This window comes from Triticum urartu, chromosome 1A, assembly GCF_056163025.1.
Source record: "Triticum urartu cultivar PI428250 chromosome 1A, HENAU_Tu73, whole genome shotgun sequence".
NCBI classification, from domain to species: domain Eukaryota; kingdom Viridiplantae; phylum Streptophyta; class Magnoliopsida; order Poales; family Poaceae; genus Triticum; species Triticum urartu.
This window is the reverse complement of record NC_141873.1, coordinates 325,974,513-325,994,263: the sequence shown is the minus strand read 5'-3', so window position 1 is coordinate 325,994,263 and position 19,751 is coordinate 325,974,513. Positions and strand designations below refer to the sequence as shown.

General features: G+C 43.0%; 1 protein-coding gene and 1 pseudogene across 1 annotated transcript; both read left to right on the top strand.

Moving 5' to 3' along the window:
- Nucleotides 1–1,898: 1,898 nt before the first annotated feature.
- Nucleotides 1,899–3,916, top strand: LOC125509519 (cytochrome P450 89A2). The gene has a single exon (XM_048674502.2). It carries the CDS (start codon nucleotides 2,217–2,219, stop codon nucleotides 3,801–3,803), a length of 1,587 nt encoding a protein of 528 aa, XP_048530459.1. The 5' UTR covers nucleotides 1,899–2,216; the 3' UTR covers nucleotides 3,804–3,916.
- Nucleotides 3,917–8,049: 4,133 nt separating this feature from the next.
- Nucleotides 8,050–8,623, top strand: LOC125532902 (cytochrome P450 89A2 pseudogene; annotated as a pseudogene).
- Nucleotides 8,624–19,751: the final 11,128 nt, after the last annotated feature.

Sequence of the window (19,751 nt, the reverse complement as noted above, 5' to 3'; positions counted from 1 at the left end):
TCGTTCACGACCACATTCAACGACAGCTTCCTCGGTACAGGGGTTCAGTCCCTGGCCGTGCTCCCAACCTAAACCGCAACAGGGACAGAGGCCACACCCTGCTCTATGCCGATTACTTTGCGAACACCCCGCTTTTCAAGCAGGATAAATTTTGTCGTTGTTTTCGTATGGCAAGGCATGTGTTCAATCGTATCCGAGAGTGAGTGGTTGCTCATGACCCATACTTCGAGTGCAAGACGGATGCCCTTGGCAAGCTTGGATTCTCCTCTTACCAGAAATGCACCGCGGCCATTCGCATGCTTGCATATGGTATTCCAGGCGATCTGGTGGATGAGTATGTGCGTATGAGTGAGACAACATGTCTAATGTCAATGTACAAGTTTTGCCAGGCTGTGATCGAGGTGTTTGGCCTAGAGTACTTGTGGCAGCCAATTACCGCTGATACAGAGGGATTGTTGGCGACCAACGCAGCTAGAGGCTTTCCAGGCATGCTTGGCAGCATAGATTGTATGCACTGGGAGTGAAAGAACTGTTCATTTGCTTGGCAGGGCCAGTACAAGGGGCATGTCAACGGGTGCACTGTCATATTAGAAGCGGTGGCATCACAAGATCTTTGGATATGGCATTCTTTCTTTGGCATGGCAGGTTCTCACAATGATATCAACGTGCTGCAGCGTTCTTCAGTCTTTGCGAGGCTTGCAGAAGGCCACTCCCCACTTGTCAACTTCGAGATCAACGGCCACCAGTACAACAAGGGATATTATCTAACTGATGGTATATATCCTTAGTGGTCAACTTTGGTGAAGACAATCTCGAAACCCCAAGGTGAGAAGAGAAAGAGATTTGCCCAAATGCAAGAGAGTGCTAGAAAGGATGTGGAACGTGCTTTTGGTGTCCTTCAATCCTGATGGGGTATCTTTCGAAACCCTGCACTGTCATGGGATGAAATGAAGCTTTGGGAGGTGATGACTGCTTGTGTGATCATGCACAACATGATCGTCGAGGACGAGCGTGATGAGAGTATCTTCGACCAAGGATTTGATTATTAAGGTGAAAATATTGAGCCCCTGCACCAAGACCCGGCCACATTTAAACAGTTTGTCCAATTTCACCGTGAGATGCGTGATTGGCATATTTATTTGAATCTTCAAAATGACTTGGTTGAGCATACGTGGGATCACATTGGTAACCAATAGATGTATTGGTTCATTTTATGTTCAGTCAAGATAATTTCAATTTGGTTGTAAAACTATTTTATTAAAGACAATTTTAATTGGGTTGTAAAACTATTTTAATTTTCAGACAAATATTTGGGTTGTAAACTAGTTTTGATGAAAATATGGGTATTTTTGATCCTGACAGACAGGATGGGGCAAACGGATACGGCCGCGTACTGGACGCACGGCCACCACATTCCAAGACACGCCCGGATACAACTCCATTGCCCTACTCGAACGGATAGAATCCGAACAAACCGGAGTTCTTTTGAAGGCGTGCGGTGGAGTTGGCCTTCTTTCTTGGATGCTGCTCGTGCTGCAGTGTCACTCGAATCTTTAGCAACAATAGGAACCAGTGGTTCGGCCGACAAGAAGCTGTTACTTCTAGTCTAGTAAAAGATTCCATCCTAATATTTAATAGATCTCACGTTGCAGCCGCTCTCACTTCAGGCGTGCATCACGCGTCTATGGACCCTGAAATCTGAACGGGACGATGGTCCATTTTGTATCTTGAAAATCAAACTCTACGGCTACTCTACTATTCTACTCCCCTTGCTTTCACATGCATTGGATCGCTCACTGATCGCATATAACAATAAATAAATGAAGCCATGCTTGTTGAGGCTGGTCACAATGGGCAAAAACATAAACTAGTAACTTACACATTTTTCTAAAATATGTTACTACCATCATAGTAGGTAGAAACATCTATGTAGTGTCATGCAACAATGTATTTATTAGGTTATAGACTCATTGTTTCTTAAAGTGTGTGATATTCCGCTAGTTACTGCAAGCACCTCTCTTTTTATTAAATATATGTCACATAAGTAAAGTTGTATTAAAAATGTTACTCGTAAGTTCCTCCCCATTGTGACCAGCGTGACGTTTGTTATCGTCGGCATCCATCACCGGAAGTTACTGAAAATCTGAAGCAGAGCAGAGCTAAGATGAACTGACGAGACGGAGCAGAACGAAGCAAAAGCGAAGAAATCAATCGCCATGGAGGCACAGGCATGGCTCCTGCTCCCTGTCGCCCTCCTCCTCCCCCTCGTCATCGTCCTGCTCGCGCAGCGCGTCGCGGGTAAGGCCAAGAACGGCAGCCGCATCCCGCCGGGCCCGCTCGCCTTGCCGTTGCTCGGCAGCCTACTGTGGCTGCGGCACTCCTCAGCCGACGTGGAGCCCCTCCTCCGGCGCCTCATGGCGCGGCACGGCCCCGTCGTGTCCCTGCGCGTCGGCTCCCGCCTCTCCATCTTCGTGGCCGACCGGCGAGTGGCCCACGCCGCCCTGGTGGGGCGCGGCGCCGCTCTGGCTGACCGCCCGGCGGTCACGCGCGGCCTCCTCGGCGAGACCGGCAACACCGTCGCGCGCGCCTGCTACGGGCCCGCGTGGCGCCTCCTGCGGCGCAACCTCGTGTCGGAGACGCTGCACCCGTCGCGCGTCCGCCTCTTCGCGCCGGCGCGCGCCTGGGTGCGCCGTGTGCTTGCGGACAAGCTGCTGCGGGAGTCCGGCTCCAGCCCCGGCGTGGAGGCGGCGCCCCGCGGGGTCATGGTCATGGAGGCGTTCCGGTACGCCATGTTCTGCCTCCTCGTGCTCATGTGCTTTGGCGAGAGGCTCGACGAGGCCGCGGTGCGGGCGGTCGGCGCCGCGCAGCGCGACTGGCTCCTGTACGTCGCGCGAAAGACGAGTGTCTTCGCCTTCTGGCCGGCTGTCACCAAGCACCTGTTTCGCGGCCGTCTCAAGACGGGCCTCGCCCTGCGCCGGCGGCAGAAGGAGCTCTTCCTGCCGCTGATTGACGCGCGGCGGGAGCGCAAGAAGCAGATCGACCGAGGCGCCGGCGTGGCGTTGCCGACGGCGGAGACGACGTTCGAGCACTCGTACGTGGACACCCTGCTCGACGTCAAGCTCCCTGAAGAAGAGGCTGGCCGCGCGCTCACGGACGACGAGATGGTCATACTCTGCTCCGAATTCCTTATCGCCGGAACCGACACCACCGCCACCGGGCTGCAATGGATCATGGCTGAGCTCGTCAAGAACCCGGCCATCCAGGAGAAGCTCTATAACGGGATCAGCACCACAACTGGTGGCGACCAGGAAGAGGTCTCCGAGGAGGATATCCACAAGATGCCTTACCTCAAAGCCGTCGTCCTCGAGGGACTGCGCAGGCACCCACCGGCGCACTTCGTGCTGCCGCACAAGGCGATGGAGGACATGGAGATTGACGGGTACCTGATCCCGAAGGGCGCCACTGTGAACTTCATGGTGGCCGAGATGGGCAGGGACGAGCGGGAGTGGGAGAAGCCGATGGAGTTCGTGCCAGAGCGATTCTTGCCGGGCGGCGACGGCGAGGGGGTGGATGTGGCCGGCAGCAGGGAGATCAGGATGATGCCGTTCGGCGTCGGGAGGAGGATCTGCGCCGGGCTCGGCGTCGCCATGCTTCACCTGGAGTACTTCGTGGCCAATTTGGTCAATGAGTTCGAGTGGCGTGAGGTTCCAGGCGACGAGGTGGACTTCGCCGAGAAGCCGGAGTTCACCGTCGTCATGGCCAAGCCGCTATGCGCGAGGTTGGTGCCCAGAAGCAGGAGCTGACGGTGCTTTACACAATCACACTACATGCTGAACGTGCAAGCCTGAACTAATGTTCACATGTGTATATTTCAGTGGCTGATGTTTCATGGAATCTCATCTGATCATTTTGAGCTTCGGTTAACAGAGCAAATGCCGTTCTCATCTTTATTTTAAACAGTTTTGCTAAAGCACATCTAGATGTGCCATAAGTATTGCACATCTAAGTCCTATATCGTTGATTTTATATCGAGATCTATTTTAAATTAAAGTCGCACCAAGGATATAATTCTAGGAATTTTTTTGTTTTTGCCACTCTAGCTTTTGTCCATTTTCCTTATGCCACTCTAAAGTTTGACATTTCACTTTTGTCACATTTTAGCTTTTGACAATGCATCCCAATTATCATTCCATGGCAAAAGCAAAACTTTCAAATGACATATTAATCACCAATGAGCATTTTTTTTCTTTTGCCATGAAATTGCGATGTATTATCAAAAACTTAGAGTGGCGAAAGTGAATGTCAAGAATCATAATTTGGAAAATGGCAAGAGCTTGAGTGGCAAAAACAAAATTATCTCATAAATCTACTATAGCTCGGAGATTACACAAAGCATATTTTTTATGGAACCATAATGTGTTGAGTTTTTATCTGGAACCGTAATGAGGTCAGGAGTTTCTTTTTATGGGGACGAGGTTTTCTTTTTTGCATTTCAACACACTTTCATTAACTTGATAGGGGGGTTACACTCGTTTTGCAGGTAACTAGTAGTGATCTAAAAAATCTTATATCAGTTCTAGAGGGAGTAGAAAGGAAGTTTGGCAGCTAGAAAAAGGAAGTTTGAAATAAATATAATCCAGAGACATCGTCTCCTCGAGCTACTTGCTCGTCCAGCACAAAGATGTACTACCTTTTTTGTTGCAAGTGAAAGATGTACTACCTTATTAGCTTTCTCTTCCGACATGAACAACACTATATGTCAAATATTCTTTTCTCAAGAAAACTAGTTGCCAAACTTACTACTATCATTAGAATTTTTTGGTGGACAGGAATAAAAGAAGACCCATCCAAGACAACTCTTTGTCTCAGGGCATGGAAGGACATGTGCACCCCAAAAGTAGAAGGGGGTCTTGGAGTCAAGAATATTCAAGCAGTTAACAGAGGCCTAATCCTATCAGCGGCTTGGAGAATTGCGGATGAACCACAAAGCTTCTTCTCACATGTACTTAAATCTAAATATTTTCCTGACACTTCTATTTGGAGAGCAAAAAGCAACATCCCAAAATCAAGTTTTTGGGCTTCAATTCTTAAGGTAAGACACATTCTTCAAGCAAATCCAACCTATCAAATTCTTGATGGCAATTCCTCCATTTCGAGCATTCCTTGGTTTCCTCATTGGCAATCTATTTACGAACATTTGCAAATACAATTGGAACATTATGTCTATCCTTCTCAGATCAAGGATTTGTGGAACCAAAATCAGAAAAACATGGAATGCTAGACTTATTTACAATCTTTTTGATCATGAGGTAACTAATAGCATCATGCAGGTACCGATTATTCAACAAGAGGGAACTGATATCCTCTGCTGGAGATTGCATCCTTCAGGTAACTGAGCTTCAAAATTAGCTTATAAAGCATGTATTCAAGACTTGCAACAACAGGGATCTACATTGCCTAGATAGGTACCTCAAGAGATTAAACAACTACTCAAGCAGGTTTGGAAAGAGAAGACTATGGTTCCAAGGGTACCGGCTTTTGCTTAGAGGCTCTTGAGGAAAGCACTTCCAACATGTATGAGAGCAGGGAAATATTCCAAGCTTATTAAGAAAAGTTGCATTAGATGCGATCAGGATGAAGATGACATGCATATTTTCTTTACTTGCCCCTTTGCTAGAGCATCTTGGGTAGCTCATCCTTGGTTTATTGAATCTGAAATTCTTTCTAACAACTATGATAGTATTGTAGAAATTATCAATGCTCTTCTTAACTCAGGGCATCCACATGCCTCTCTCATTAATATAATGATTTTTCGTTGGTGCATATGGAAAGCGAGGAATAATACTCTTTTCGATAGGAAAGAGACCAAGCCTATACATGCATTCCAAATTATGCAGGCCATTCTAGATAACCAGGAGCTAACACTTCAATCACAATAAGCAGGGCAGGGTCTTAGTCAAGATGAGCATAAAGCTCACAATAACAGGATATCATGCAAGCTACTACTCCAAATTGCAAAGTCTTTACAGATGCAACATGGAAACTTGATACACAAAACACCACACACATAGGAACTTTCATAGAAATGACTGGAAAACATCAAGAGATCAACATAAATATTGGTTTATCCGAGGAGCAAATCGCGTCGCCTCTCCAAGTAGAACCTATGGCACTTCAGGTAGCTGCCCAATTGATCACTACAATTACAACAGGAGACATCATCTTCTTCACGGACAATCGGGTTTTGACCCAAGTTGCACAAGCAAGAGATATCCTTAAATGCCCTGGTTATTTGGAGATTAGAAGCCAATTGGAAAATTTCTTTAGCTCTACTAGTAAGGCTTAGATAACCGTTAGACACATTCCCAGGGAGCTTAATAGCAGGGCTCAAAACAATGTGGCTAGAGCATACTTTTCGTAATCTAGTACTAGTCTTACAATGGTTTGTAATAGCAGGTCCCACTCAATGGATCACCGTCATATGCTTTTAAAGCTAGGCAATCTGAACATCAGACATTGTAAAACCATGTGTGACTTGTTCTTCAGATTAATGGATAGGCGCCTAAGGCGCCATCTCTTTCTCCAAAAAGAACCTCTCTAAGAAAAACACCAACCCACCGAAATCTTCAATTTTCTGAAGAATGCCTGCTAGTTCCAATCTGCCTTCTCCTCTTTGCTTTCATAGGTCAATCAGACCTTGAGCGTCTGTTTCAGTAAGCACATGTCATAGTCTCATATGACATGCTAATCGCACGCCATCCCGTACCACATAGGCTTCCATGGTAAGAGCATTTGGTGCATGCTCAAACCAAAGAGTCCGAGCCCGAATCAAAGCTACGTAATTTCTACAAAAGTAGCACCTATAGCACCCTGATGGCCAGCCACTGCAAAACTTGTTTGAGATATATGAATGTGTTTGAGATCTTTAGTTTCTTTTCTGCATTATTCTCTTCAATATATCCTGTCCGATCTATTTGTCTTTCTTTCGCCATATTTGATATTCGATCTCCAAGAGGGAGTTGTGTATGATAGTTAGGTTCCATGGAAAATGTAAAAGGCTTGCATTGTGTTGTTCCCACTAGGGATAAAAAGATGATTGCGTGGTTCTCCTTTGTGTAGGGTGAAGACAATATGTCATCTACTTCATGTCATGCAATACCCTGTTTTACTTAATACTTTAAGATACATGCTGGACAACAGTCTTGGATGGAATATTAGAGATGCTCATATGCTGATTATGTCTTGGATAGTCATAGTTATAAAAGTTGCAATTTAATCGTTACGCAATTGTAATTTGTTCACCACACCATGCTATCTTTTGGAGAGAAACTACTAGTGAACCTATGGTTCACGGTCCATTCTTCTCCTATTCTTTCAACCTCGATCAAACACTCTCTTTACAATTCCTTGTTTTTACTTTCTTGCTGCAATCAAATCTTCCATACACTCGTACATTTAATCCTTGTAACCAGCAAAGCTAGTGATGAGATTGAGAACCTCGCTAGTTTCATTGAGGGCCAAGGCATTTTTGTATTTGTGTGTGTGCATGTACTGATAATTAGATGTTCTACAACTCCTACTGGTTCGATAAATCTTAAGGTCATTCACTTGTGGGAAATTGCTGCTTGCTATAAACCTTTGCATTTGGGGCCAAACACCTTCCTAGTTCAAAGGAAGCAAGCCTTTTTCTAACGCTGTTGCTGGGGACTTCACGTATACTCAATTCAAGCTATCCTGGTTTTGCCAAGTCTTTTTGGATTGCTGTTTGGTTCTGTTTTGCGTATTTAACCATAGATTTTGCAGACCTTTACCTTCCTAATTATCTACTTTGCTTAGTTACTTTTTTTCTTGTTATTTTGCTTTTCCGCTTTCCCAAAAACTCAGAAAATAAAAAATAATTAAATTTCAGTGGGTTTTACTTTTGTTGTTTATCGTTATCATGACCAGTTCTTCACCTTCTATCGCTTCTCCTGAGTTAGAATGGAGGAAGTCTAAAATACGCTTAGTTTAGAATCCTAGGTGCTCATAAAAGGTCCACAATCAAATACGATGTTAAGGTACTGCTTAGGAATATTTATGTGGGCTATCCAAGAGAAGCTCTATGACGAGATCGGCATCACAACTGGAGACGACCAGGAAGAGGTTTCCGAGGAGGATATCCATAGGATGCCTTACCTGAAAGTCGTCATCCTTGAGGGACTACGCACACACCCACTGGCGCACTTCATGCTACCGCACTAGGCGATGGAGAACATGTGGCGGGTACCTGATCCCGAAGGGTGCCACTGTGAACTTCATGGTGGCAGAGATGAGCAGGGACGAACGAGAGTGGGAGAAGCCGACAAAGTTCGTGCCAGAGCGATTCTTGTCGGGAGGCGATGACGAGGGGGTGGATGTGGCTGGCAGCAGGGAGACTAGGATGATGCCGTTCGACGTCAGGAGGAGGATCTGTGCCGGGCTTGGCATTTCCAGACTTCACCTCGAGTACTTCGTGGGAAATTTGGTCAATGAGTTGTGGCATGAGGTTCCAGGCAATGAGGTGGACTTCACCGAGAAGCCGGAGTTCACCCTCATCATGGCCAAACCACTATGCGCGAGGTTGGTGCCTAGAAGCAGGAGCTGACAGTGCTTACAATCACACTACTTGCCGAACCTACTTGTCTGAACTGAATGTTTAGATGTGTATATCTCAGCAGCTGATGTTTCATGGAATCTCATCTGATCATTTTGAGCTTCAGTTAACAGAGCAAATACCATTCTCATCTTTATTTTAAATTAGAGTCACACCAAGGATATAAATCTAGGCAAAATTTGTTTTTGCCACTTTAACTTTTGCCCATTTTCCTTATGCCACTCTGAAATTGACATTTCACTTTTGCCACTTTTAGCTTATGACAATGTATCCCAATTATCATTGTAAAATAACTTGCCTTAAACAAGGAGAAGGCAAAAATGATGGAGACAATAATTTTATAGTCTATATTAATAAATATTGTAAATATCTTTTTGGTCATCCAGAGAGATCTATATCCTTGGATATTGATAATCGTAGGACTATCCCTAGTGATGTTGTGGATAAGCTAAAAGCTGAATTTCTTTAGAGGAAATAAAAAATGCATTGTTTGGGATGACTCATAATAGATCACCAGGCCATCATGGGTTTACTGTTGAGTTCTACCAACACTTTTGGGTTTTGGTTGAAAATGACATTAAGGTTTGATGATTTTCATAATGGAAATTTAGACATATCTAGGCTCAATTATGGAAATTTTCACTTTTTTCCCTAAAACTAAAGATGCAAACCAAATTCATAAATTCAGGCCGATCGGTCTGTTGAATGTAATTTTTAAAACCTAAGTACTTATGAACAGACTTAATGGGATTGCTGGTGAGGTAATTTCCCAAATACAAACTGCCTTTGTTAGAAAGAGGTACATTATGGAGTACTTATTCTACATGAGGCTTTGAATAGCATTCATCATAGGAAACAAAGTGTTTTGCTATTTAAAGTAGACTTTGAAAAAGCCTATGACAAATTTAAATGTACTTTTGTTTTGCAAATGCTTAAAATTAAATATTTCCAAGATAAATGGATTGACTTGGTTATGCACACTATAAATGGGGGCAAAGTGTGTATAAAAGTCAATGAAAGTCTAGGACCCTATTTTCCTACTCACAAAGGGCTGCGGCAGGGGGTCTCTCTTTTTCCCTCTTATCTTTGATTTGGTTGTGGATGCCTTGGCTATGTTAATGGATAAAGCCTGAATAAATGGGCCGATTAAGGGTGTGTTGGAGGAAAATATTGATAATGAGATTAATATGTTACAATATGTTGATGACACAATTTTCCTCTTGCAAGATGACTATAATAGTGCACACCATCTGAAAATTTTATTTTGTCTTTTTGAACAAATGCTAGTCTTGAAAATTAATTTTCATAAAAGTGAATTTTTCTTGTTTGGGGATACTATCAACAAGGCAAAGGAATTTGCAAAGATTTTCACCTGCCATATGGGTTCTCTGCCTATGAGATACATTGGGCAACCTATTGATGAGAAGAGAATTAGAAATAAAATTTGGAAACTACCTGAGCATAAAACGGAGAAGAAATGTAGTAATTGGCAAGGTAAGCTGCTTGCTAGTGCTGGGAGGATAAATCTCGTTCAATCCTCACTAACTGACATTCCATACTTTATGATGTCCTTTTATGGACTCCCTGTTGGGGTTAATACGAGGATGGATTTTTAGGGCTAAACTTGTGTGGAAAGAAGAAGATAAGAAAAAATATCATTAAGTGGAGATGGTCTGAGGTATGTAGACCTAAAGATATGGGAGGTTTAAAAATTCCAAATTTAGCTTTAATGAAGAAAGCTTTGCTTATAAAATGGTGGTGGAAATTGTTTAATACTAATGGACTATGGCAGGAGTTGTTGGTTAATAAATACCAAAAAATGAGGGGTATGGCTAAGATAAAATATAAACAAGGGGACTCACAATTTTGGTATGAACTTATTAAACACAAAGATCATTCCTGTCATTGTGTACATTTGTGGTTGGAAATGGGAAGAATGTGAGATTTGGGAAAATTGGTGGGTTGGAGGTAAAGCACTCAAAGATAATTTCCCTAGGCTTTATAATTTGTGTTTTGATAAAAATAAATTAGTAAGTGCGATTTTGAATAAAGGATTAGAGCATGTCCATTTTAGAAGGACTCTTTATGGGGACTCACAGGAACTGTGGGACCACAAGAGGGTTGTGCCATTGTGACTTTGATTGAGCAGAGAGATGAAATTAAATGGTCTTCGTGTAAAACGACATATATATGGTTAAGTCTTACTGTAGACATACTATTGAGAATGGAGTGAAATACCCACATAACTTCATGTGTAAGATTAAGATGCCCCCCAGTGTGAAGGTTTTTCTTTGGTTGGTGCTAAGAAATAGTATTCTGACAGAAGAAAATCTCTTAGAAGAGGTTGGACTGGTGATAAAAAATGCCTTTCGTGTATGCAGAATGAGAGTGTTGATCATCTCTTTTTCAGATGCTCCATTGCTAAGTTGCTCTGGAATATTATAAAATGTTCCTTTGATTTACAAAACATACCTGATAATGTTCATGATATGTTTAAGATATGGTTAATTATTTTAATAAGAATGAAAGAAACCTGGTAGCTGTTGGGACTTTGGCTATATTCTAGACAATTTGGAAATTGAGAAAGGGACATTTGCATTTGTGCCCCTAACTCACACCCACTACTCAAATTTGCCCCTCTACAATTAGTCCGCCTTATAAGAATACCCTTTCGGCCGTTTCTGTCCAGTCAAAGGGCTTTGACCGTATACTAGACATTTTCTAGACATATTTGCCCTTCTATGCACATGCCACTTACATGTGGGGCCTACCCCAGAGTAAAAAAACTCTCTTTCTCTCTCACTTACACATGGGATCTACCCTCGAGTTAAAAAGGAAAAAAAAACCTCTCACCCTTTCTCTCACTTACAGGGGGACCCCCACAAAAAATTTTATATTTTTTCTCACACAACCCCTCTCTCTTTCCCTGACATGTGGGCCACGGAACTCACCGTCAGGGTCAAAATTGGTCCACGGAGGTCACGGCGAGGCATACTTGGCCGTGAGTGACCGCGCTCACCGGCGGCTCACCGTAGGTGGCCGGATGACTACGAGAGGAGGGCACGAGGCGCGCGGTGTATCTGCTCGACACACGCCAAGCATGCTAGGCATTGGAGCGATAGGTGGTAATGCACACGCATGACCACCCATGGTCGGTCATGGCGGCTGGCTTCATGCTGTGAGCTACGGGCACGGAATTGAGCGGCGAAAGAGGGCATTAGGGCATGACCTTACATCAACGACGGGACAGATGTCGGGGAGGTCTGCTGGCTCGGGGCCGTGTAATTTCGAAAGTCAAGAGTGATGACCGTGGTGGAAGATGGGGTCCTGGGCGTCATCTATGGGTGGCCCATGCCTGATTCACCGCGTGGGGTGGACGAGAGCCGGCCGACGTTGCTCATGGACATGCTCCGCTATCTCAAGTTGGCCTCTGGCTGCGGTGCCTAACAATAGCATCCTCAGCACACTCTACGACAAGAAGCAGAGGAAAGGGACGAGTAAGAATATTTCCATGGATCGCGAGGCCACTGTGGCGGCCGCAACTGCTGTTGTCTCCGCCCCCGTGGTCCTCACCCGCAGGTGCGCCGGTGATGGGAATCATCGATCGAGCCGTGCACAGGTCAGAGAGAGAGAGAGATTATGAGAGATAATAATTTATTTTATTATTATTTTAGTTGGGTCTACCTGTAAGTGATAGAGTCTTTTCCATTATTTTTCCTAGTGTGGTCCCATATGTAAGTGTATGAGATAGAGGGGTGAGAGAAATAGTTTTTCCTTTCATTTGTTAGAGTGGGTGCCGCATGTTAATGACATAAGGAGGCAGGGGCAACAATGTCCAGAAAACGTCTAGTAGACGGTCAAAGCCCTTTGACCAAACGAAAACGAAACGGAAGGGTATTTTTATAAGGGGAACTAACGACAAAGGGGCAAATTTGAGCATGCTCCAAAATTAGGGGCAAATTTGAGTAGTGGGTTCAAGTTAGGGGCATAAATGCAAATGTCCCATTGAGAAATGATGTGATTTTTGATAATAATAATAATAAGCTTACTGATCCTTGTGTTCCTGTTAATTTGATCATTGAAATGCTTAATGATTGGTTCATCTTGCAGATAAACCCAGAAAGACAAAGCCTAATGTGGGAGGGTGTAATTTTTTTTGAGATGATCGCTGGTGAAGTATTTATTGCTGCGCTGGGATGGAGGATGACCCACGGGATTGCTGCCAAGCAATGGAGATGGAAGATACAGTCCTCCACCAAGCTGAAGCTCTCTTTGGCTTTCATCGGCTTCCGCCGGACTTGGTTTACCCTCCCAGATGGATACTTTTGCTTATGTTTCCTGCTACTCAAATTATCTAAACTATATGGATTTGGTCGTAACATCTGTTCTGGAGATCTGGTTTGTGGAATTCCTAGGATGATGATGTTGGAGTCTTAAACATTGCCCTAGTGGTTATTGGCATATAGGCTGATGTAGAGTCAGCTCCTTGTGATCTTGATAGATAGATGGGTCTAGCTCATGTTGTTTTGTCTCAATCACGCATCGTGTCTTTTGCTGCTTTTTGCGTAGCTTTTTGATACGTCTCCGTCGTATCTATAATTTTTGATTGTTTCATGCCAATATTCTATAACTTTCATATACTTTTGGCAACTTTTTATACTATTTTTGGGGACTAATATATTGATCCAGTGCCCAGTGCCAGTTCCTGTTTGTTCAATGTGTTTTTTCGTAGAAAATCCATATCGAATGGAGTCCAAACGGGATAAAAACTTACAGAGATTTTTTTTGGAATATATGTGACTTTTAGGAAAAAGAATCAACGCGAGACGATGCCCGAGGGGCCCACAAGGACGGAGGGCGTGCCCCAGGGGGTAGGGCGCGCCCCTGGTCCTTGTGGCCACTACATAAGGCGGTTGGTGCCCTTCTTTTGCCACAAGAAAGTTAATATCCGGATAAAAATCGTGTTAAAATTTCAGCCCAATCGGAGTTATGGATCTCCGAGAATTTAAGAAACGGTGAAAGGCCAGAATCTGGGAACACAGAAACAGAAGGAAACAGAGAGAGAGATCCAATCTCCGAGGGGCTCCTGCCCCTCCACCGCCATGGAAGCCGAGGACCAGAGGGGAAACCCTTCTCCCATATAGGGGGAAGGTCAAGGAAGAAGAAGAAGGGGGGCTCTCCCCCATCTCTTCCGGTGGCGCCGGAACGCCGCCGGGGCCGTCATCGCAACGGCAATCTACACCAACAACTTCGCTACCGTCATCACCAACTCTCTCCCCCTCTATGCAGCGGTGTAACACCCCTTCTTCCCACTGTAATCTCTACTTGAACATGGTGTTCAATGCTATATATTATTTCCTAGTGATGTATGGCTATCCTATGATGTTTGAGTAGATCCTTTTTGTCCTATTGGTTGATTAATAATCGTGATCGGTTTGAGTTGCATGTTTTATTATTGGTGCTGTCCTATGGTGCTCTCCGTGTCGCGGAAGCGTGAGGGATCCCCGCTGTAGGGTTTCCAATATGTTCATGGTTTCCTTATTGTATGCGTTGCATGAGTGATAGAAACACAAATACAGATAAGTGGGTCATGGCGTATGGGAATAAAGAGGACTTGATACTTTAATGCTATGCTTGGGTTTTTATCTTAATGATCTTTAGTAGTTGTGGATGCTTGCTAGAGTTCCAATCATAAGTGCACATGATCCAAGAAGAAAAAGTATGTTAGCTTATTCCTCTCCCTCATATAAAATTGCAATAATGATTACCGGTCTAGTTATCGATTACCTAGGGACAAATAACTTTCTCGTGACAAAAAGCTTTCTACTAAAACTAACTTAGTTGTGTCTTTATCTAAACAGTCCCTAGCTTTTATTTACATGCTCTTTATTATCTTGCAAGCCTAGCCTACAACACCTACAAAGTACTTCTAGTTTCATACTTGTTCTAGGTAAAGCAAACATCCAGCGTGCGTAGAGTTGTATCGGTGGTCGATAGAACTTGAGGGAATATTTGTTCTGCCTTTAGCTCCTCGTTGGGTTCGACACTCTTACTTATCAAAATAGGCTATAACTTATCCCCTATACTTGTGGGTTATCAAGACCTTTTTCTGGCGCCGTTGCCGGGGAGCAATAGCGTGGGGTGAATATTCTCGTGTGTGCTTGTTTGCTTTATCACTAAGTAGTTTTTATTTTCTGTTCTAAGTTGTTTTATATCTTTAGTTATGTGTAGGAAATGCAAAATACCAAAAAAATAGTTGTACCTACTAAACCAATGGTTGAAGAACCACCCAAAATCTATCATACTACTAAAGCTTTCTACTTGGATCATCTTCGATCCCTATGTGCTCGTGCTGAAACCCCAACTAGCTTAGTTGAGGGCAAATCTTTAGATGAGCATGCTTGTTATGTGCGACACCGCTTATCTCAAAAAGGGAAACTTTTATTGGATCAAATTCATCATTTGTAATGCTATGCTTGGAATTTATGTGAAATATATGATGTTACTTGTTGTTCTGAAGACCCTAAGAAACACCTTCCCTACCAATGTGAGTTTAGTGATAATGGAATCGTATCTTCATATGCTAAGGGTGTTTATAATTACTACGATGTTCAACAAATTGAAGAATTTGTTGCTTTTAAGGGTGCTTATGAAATTGCTTCTTTGATTGAAAATTATGATGCTACTCTTTACAAATCTGAAAATTTTGCCATACTTAAATATTGTTATGATAATTATGCTTCTAATGCCTAAACCATATATTGAGGAATCCTCTACTGTCCAAGAAGAGATTAACATTTTGCAGGAGTCTATGGAAGAAGAAATTGATGAAACTGTGAGCTCATTGGATGAAAAAGATGATGAGGAGAGCGAAGAACAAGAAGAGGAAGAGCGGATTAGATACCCATATCCACCTTCTAACGAGAGTAATCCTCCTACTCATACATTGTTTAATGTCCCTTCGTTCTTACCGAAGGATGAACGCTATGATAATTGCTATGATCCCGTTGATTCATTTGAAATATCCCTTTTTGATGAACTTGATAATTGCTATGCTTGTGGCCAAGATTCCAATATGAATTATGCTTATGGAGATGAAGTTGCTATAGTTTCTTATGTTAAGAATGAAATTGTTGCTATTGCACCCACACATGATAGTCCTATTATCTTTTTGAATTCTCCAAACTACACTATATCGGAGAAGTTTGTTCTTATTAAGGATTATATTGATGGGTTGCCTTTTACCATTGCACTTGATAATTTTGATGAATGTAATATGCATGTGCTTGCTACTCCTCTTGCAATTATTATGAGAGAGGAACTACATCTCCACCTCTCTATGTTTTCAACACAATAAAATTGCAAGAATCTATTTATACTATGTATCGGCCTTTACTATGTGTGCATGAATTGCTCCTTTATGGCATGCCGATGCATAGGAAGAGTGTTAGACTTCGTCATTACTTGATATATATATATATATTACTTTGTGCTCACTACTAAATCACAAATCATTGTTAATTAAATTTGGCTTTGATATACCTAGGGATCCGGGTGGATCCATTACTTGAGCACTATATGCCTAGCTTAATGGCTTTAAAGAAAGCGCTGCCAGGGAGACAACCCAGAAGTTTTAGAGAGTCATTTATTTCTATTGAGTTCTTTTATAAAGTTTAAAAACAAAAAAATATAGAGGGGAACTTAAAACTTCACAAAAACAGAAGGATTGAAAGGTGATGCATTGGTGAAGTGAGGGTCGACCTTAAACACTTGTGTTCATGCTCATGGAAACAATGTAGAATTTTTCATGAAGATTCTCACAAAAATAATTATGCCCTTGTAAAATTCCATTGTATTATAAAAATAATGTGCCAAGATTTGCCTTTAGGATGATTAGATTGCTTGTTTGGTTTGTGCGGTGCAAAAACAGAAACTTCGGCTATAGTGCGTGATTTTACATTTTTTTACTGGAAAGTCAAACACTTCTGAAACTTTTTGCACAGTAATTCTATACAAATTGTTTGTTTTGTCCTACTTTTTTAGAATCTTTGGAGTTACAGAAGTATGATTGATGTTCAGATTACTACAGACTGTCCTGTTTAAAGCAGATTCTGTTTTTGATGCATTGTTTTGTTGAAACTATCGACTTTATCGGTGGTATAAGCCATAGAGAAGTTATAATACAATAGCTACAATGAAAAAAAATAAAATATGAATGAGTTTGCAACAATACTTGAAGTGGTGATTTGTTTTATTATACTAACGGATCTCATGAGGGTTTTGTTAAGTTTTGTGTGATTGAAGTTTTCAAGTTTTGGGTAAGATCACGATGGATGAAGGAATAAGGAGTGGCAAGAGCCCAAGCTTGGGGACGCCCGAGGCACCCCAAGGTAATATCCAAGGACTCCCAAGCAACTAAGCTTGGGGATGCCCCGGAAGGCATCCCCTCGTTCTTGTAACGATCATCGGTAATTTTACTTGGAGCTAAATTTTTATTCATCACACGATATGCGTAAATCTTGGAGCGTCGTGTGCCTTTTATCTTTCTTTTAGTAATGCACCATGTTGGTATGAGATAATCCTTTGTTGATTTATAGAATGCTCTTTGCACCTCACTTATTGTTGGCGAACATAGCATGCAATTTCAAAATTTTCCTACAATCACGCAAGATCTATCTAGGAGATGAAGGAAATATGCCCTAGAGGCAATAATAAAGTTGTTATTTATATTTCCTTATATCATGATAAATGTTTATTATTCATGCTAAATTTTTATTAACCGGGAACTTAGTACACGTGTGAATACATAGACAAACAGAGTGTCCCTAGTATGCCTCTACTTGACTAGTTCGTTAATCAAAGATGGTTAAGTTTCCTAGCCATGGACATGTGTTGTCATTTGATGAACGGGATGAAGGAAATATGCCCTAGAGGCAATAATAAAGTTATTATTTATTTCCTTATTTCATGATAAATGTTTATTATTCATGATAGAATTGTATTAACCGGAAACATAATACATGTGTGAATACATAGACAAACATAGTGTCACTAGTATGCCTCTACTTGACTAGATCATTGATCAAAGATGGTTAAGTTTCCTAACCATAGACATGAGTTGTTATTTGATCAATGTGATCACATCATTAGGAGAATGATGTGATTGACTTGACCCATTCAGTTAGCTTAGCACTTGATCGTTTGTTTACTGCTATTGCTTTCTTCATGACTTATACATGTTCTTATGACTATGAGATTATGCAACTCCCGAATATCGGAGGAACACTTTGTGTGCTACCAAACGTCACAACGTAACTGGGTGATTATAAAGGTGCTCTACAGGTGTCTCCGATGGTACTTGTTGAGTTGGCATAGATCAAGATTAGGATTTGTCACTCCGATTGTCGGAGAGGTATCTCTGGGCCCTCTCGGTAATACACATCACTATAAGCCTTGCAAGCATGATAACTAATGAGTTAGTTATGGGATGATGTATTACAGAATGATTAAAGAGACTTGCCGGTAACGAGATTGAACTAGGTATTGAGATACCGGCGATCGAATCTCGGGCAAGTTACATACCGATGACAAAGAGAACATCGTATAGTGTTGTGCGGTTTGACCGATAAAGATCTTCGTAGAATATGTAGGAACCAATATGAGCACCCAGGTTCCGCTATTGGTTATTAACCGGAGACGTGTCTCGGTCATGTCTACATAGTTCTCGAACCCGTAGGGTCCGCACGCTTAAAGTTCTGTGACGATCGATTTTATGAGTGTAAATGTTTTGATGTACCGAAGGTAGTTCGGAGTCCCGGATTTGATCACGGACATGACGAGGAGTCTCGAAATGGTCGAGACATAAAGATTGATATATTGGAAGCCTACATTTGGACATCGAAATAGGTCCAGGTGAAATCGGGATTTTACCGGAGTACTGGAGGGGTTACCGGAACCCCCATGGGCTAATGGGCCTTGTTGGGCCATAAGGGAAAGAGAGAGGGGCCGGCCTAGGGCAGGTAGCGCCCCCTCCCCCTTGTCTGAATTGGACTAGGAGAAGGGGGGGGGGCGGCACCCCCCTTTCCTTCTCTTTCTCTCCATGCCTTTCCCCCTCCTAGTAGGAGTAGGAAAGGGAGGAATCCTACTCCTACTAGACCGGCCTCCCCCTTGCTCCTTTATATACAGGGGCAGGGGGCACCTCTAGACACAAAAGTTGATCACAAAGATCTCTCCCAGCCGTGTGCGGTGCCCCCCTCCACCATAATCCACCTCGGTCATACTGTAGAGGTGTTTAGGCAAAGCCCTGCTGCAGTAACTCCATCAACATCATCACCACCCCGTCGTGCTGACGAAACTCTTCCCCGAGCTCTGCTGGATCGTGAGTTCGTGGGACGTCATCGAGCTGAACGTGTGCTGAACGCGGAGGTGCCGTACATTCGGTACTGAGGATCGGTCGATCGTGAAGACGTACGACTACATCAACCGCGTTGTCATAACGCTTCCGCTTAACGGTCTACGAGGGTACGTGGAGAACACTCTCCCCTCTCATTGCTATGCATCACCATGATCCTGTGTGTGCGTAGGAAAATTTTGAAATTACTACGTTCCCCAACAGTGGCATCCGAGCCTGGTTTTATGCGTTGATGTTATATGCACGAGTAGAACACAAGTGAGTTGTGGGCGATACAAGTCATACTGCTTACCAACATGTCATACTTTGGTTCGGTGGTATTGTTGGATGAAGCGTCCCGGACCGACATTACGCGTACGCTTACGCGAGACTGGTTCTACCGACGTGCTATGCACACAGGTGGCTGTTGGGTGTCAGTTTCTCCAACTTTAGTTGAACCGAGTGTGGCTACGCCCGGTCCTTGAGAAGGTTAAAACAGCAGCAACTTGACGAACTATCGTTGTGGTTTTGATGCGTAGGTAAGAATGGTTCTTGCTCAGCCCGTAGCAGCCACGTAAAACTTGCAACAACAAAGTAGAGGACGTCTAACTTGTTTTTGCAGGGCATGTTGTGATGTGATATGGTCAAGACATGATGCTATATTTATTGTATGATATGATCATGTTTTGTAACGGAGTTATCGGCAACTGGCAGGAGCAATATGGTTGT

Excerpts from the sequence above, each read along its gene's own strand:
- LOC125509519 (XM_048674502.2), top strand. The coding sequence starts at position 2,217 with ATGGAGGCACAGGCATGGCTCCTGCTCCCTGTCGCCCTCCTCCTCCCC.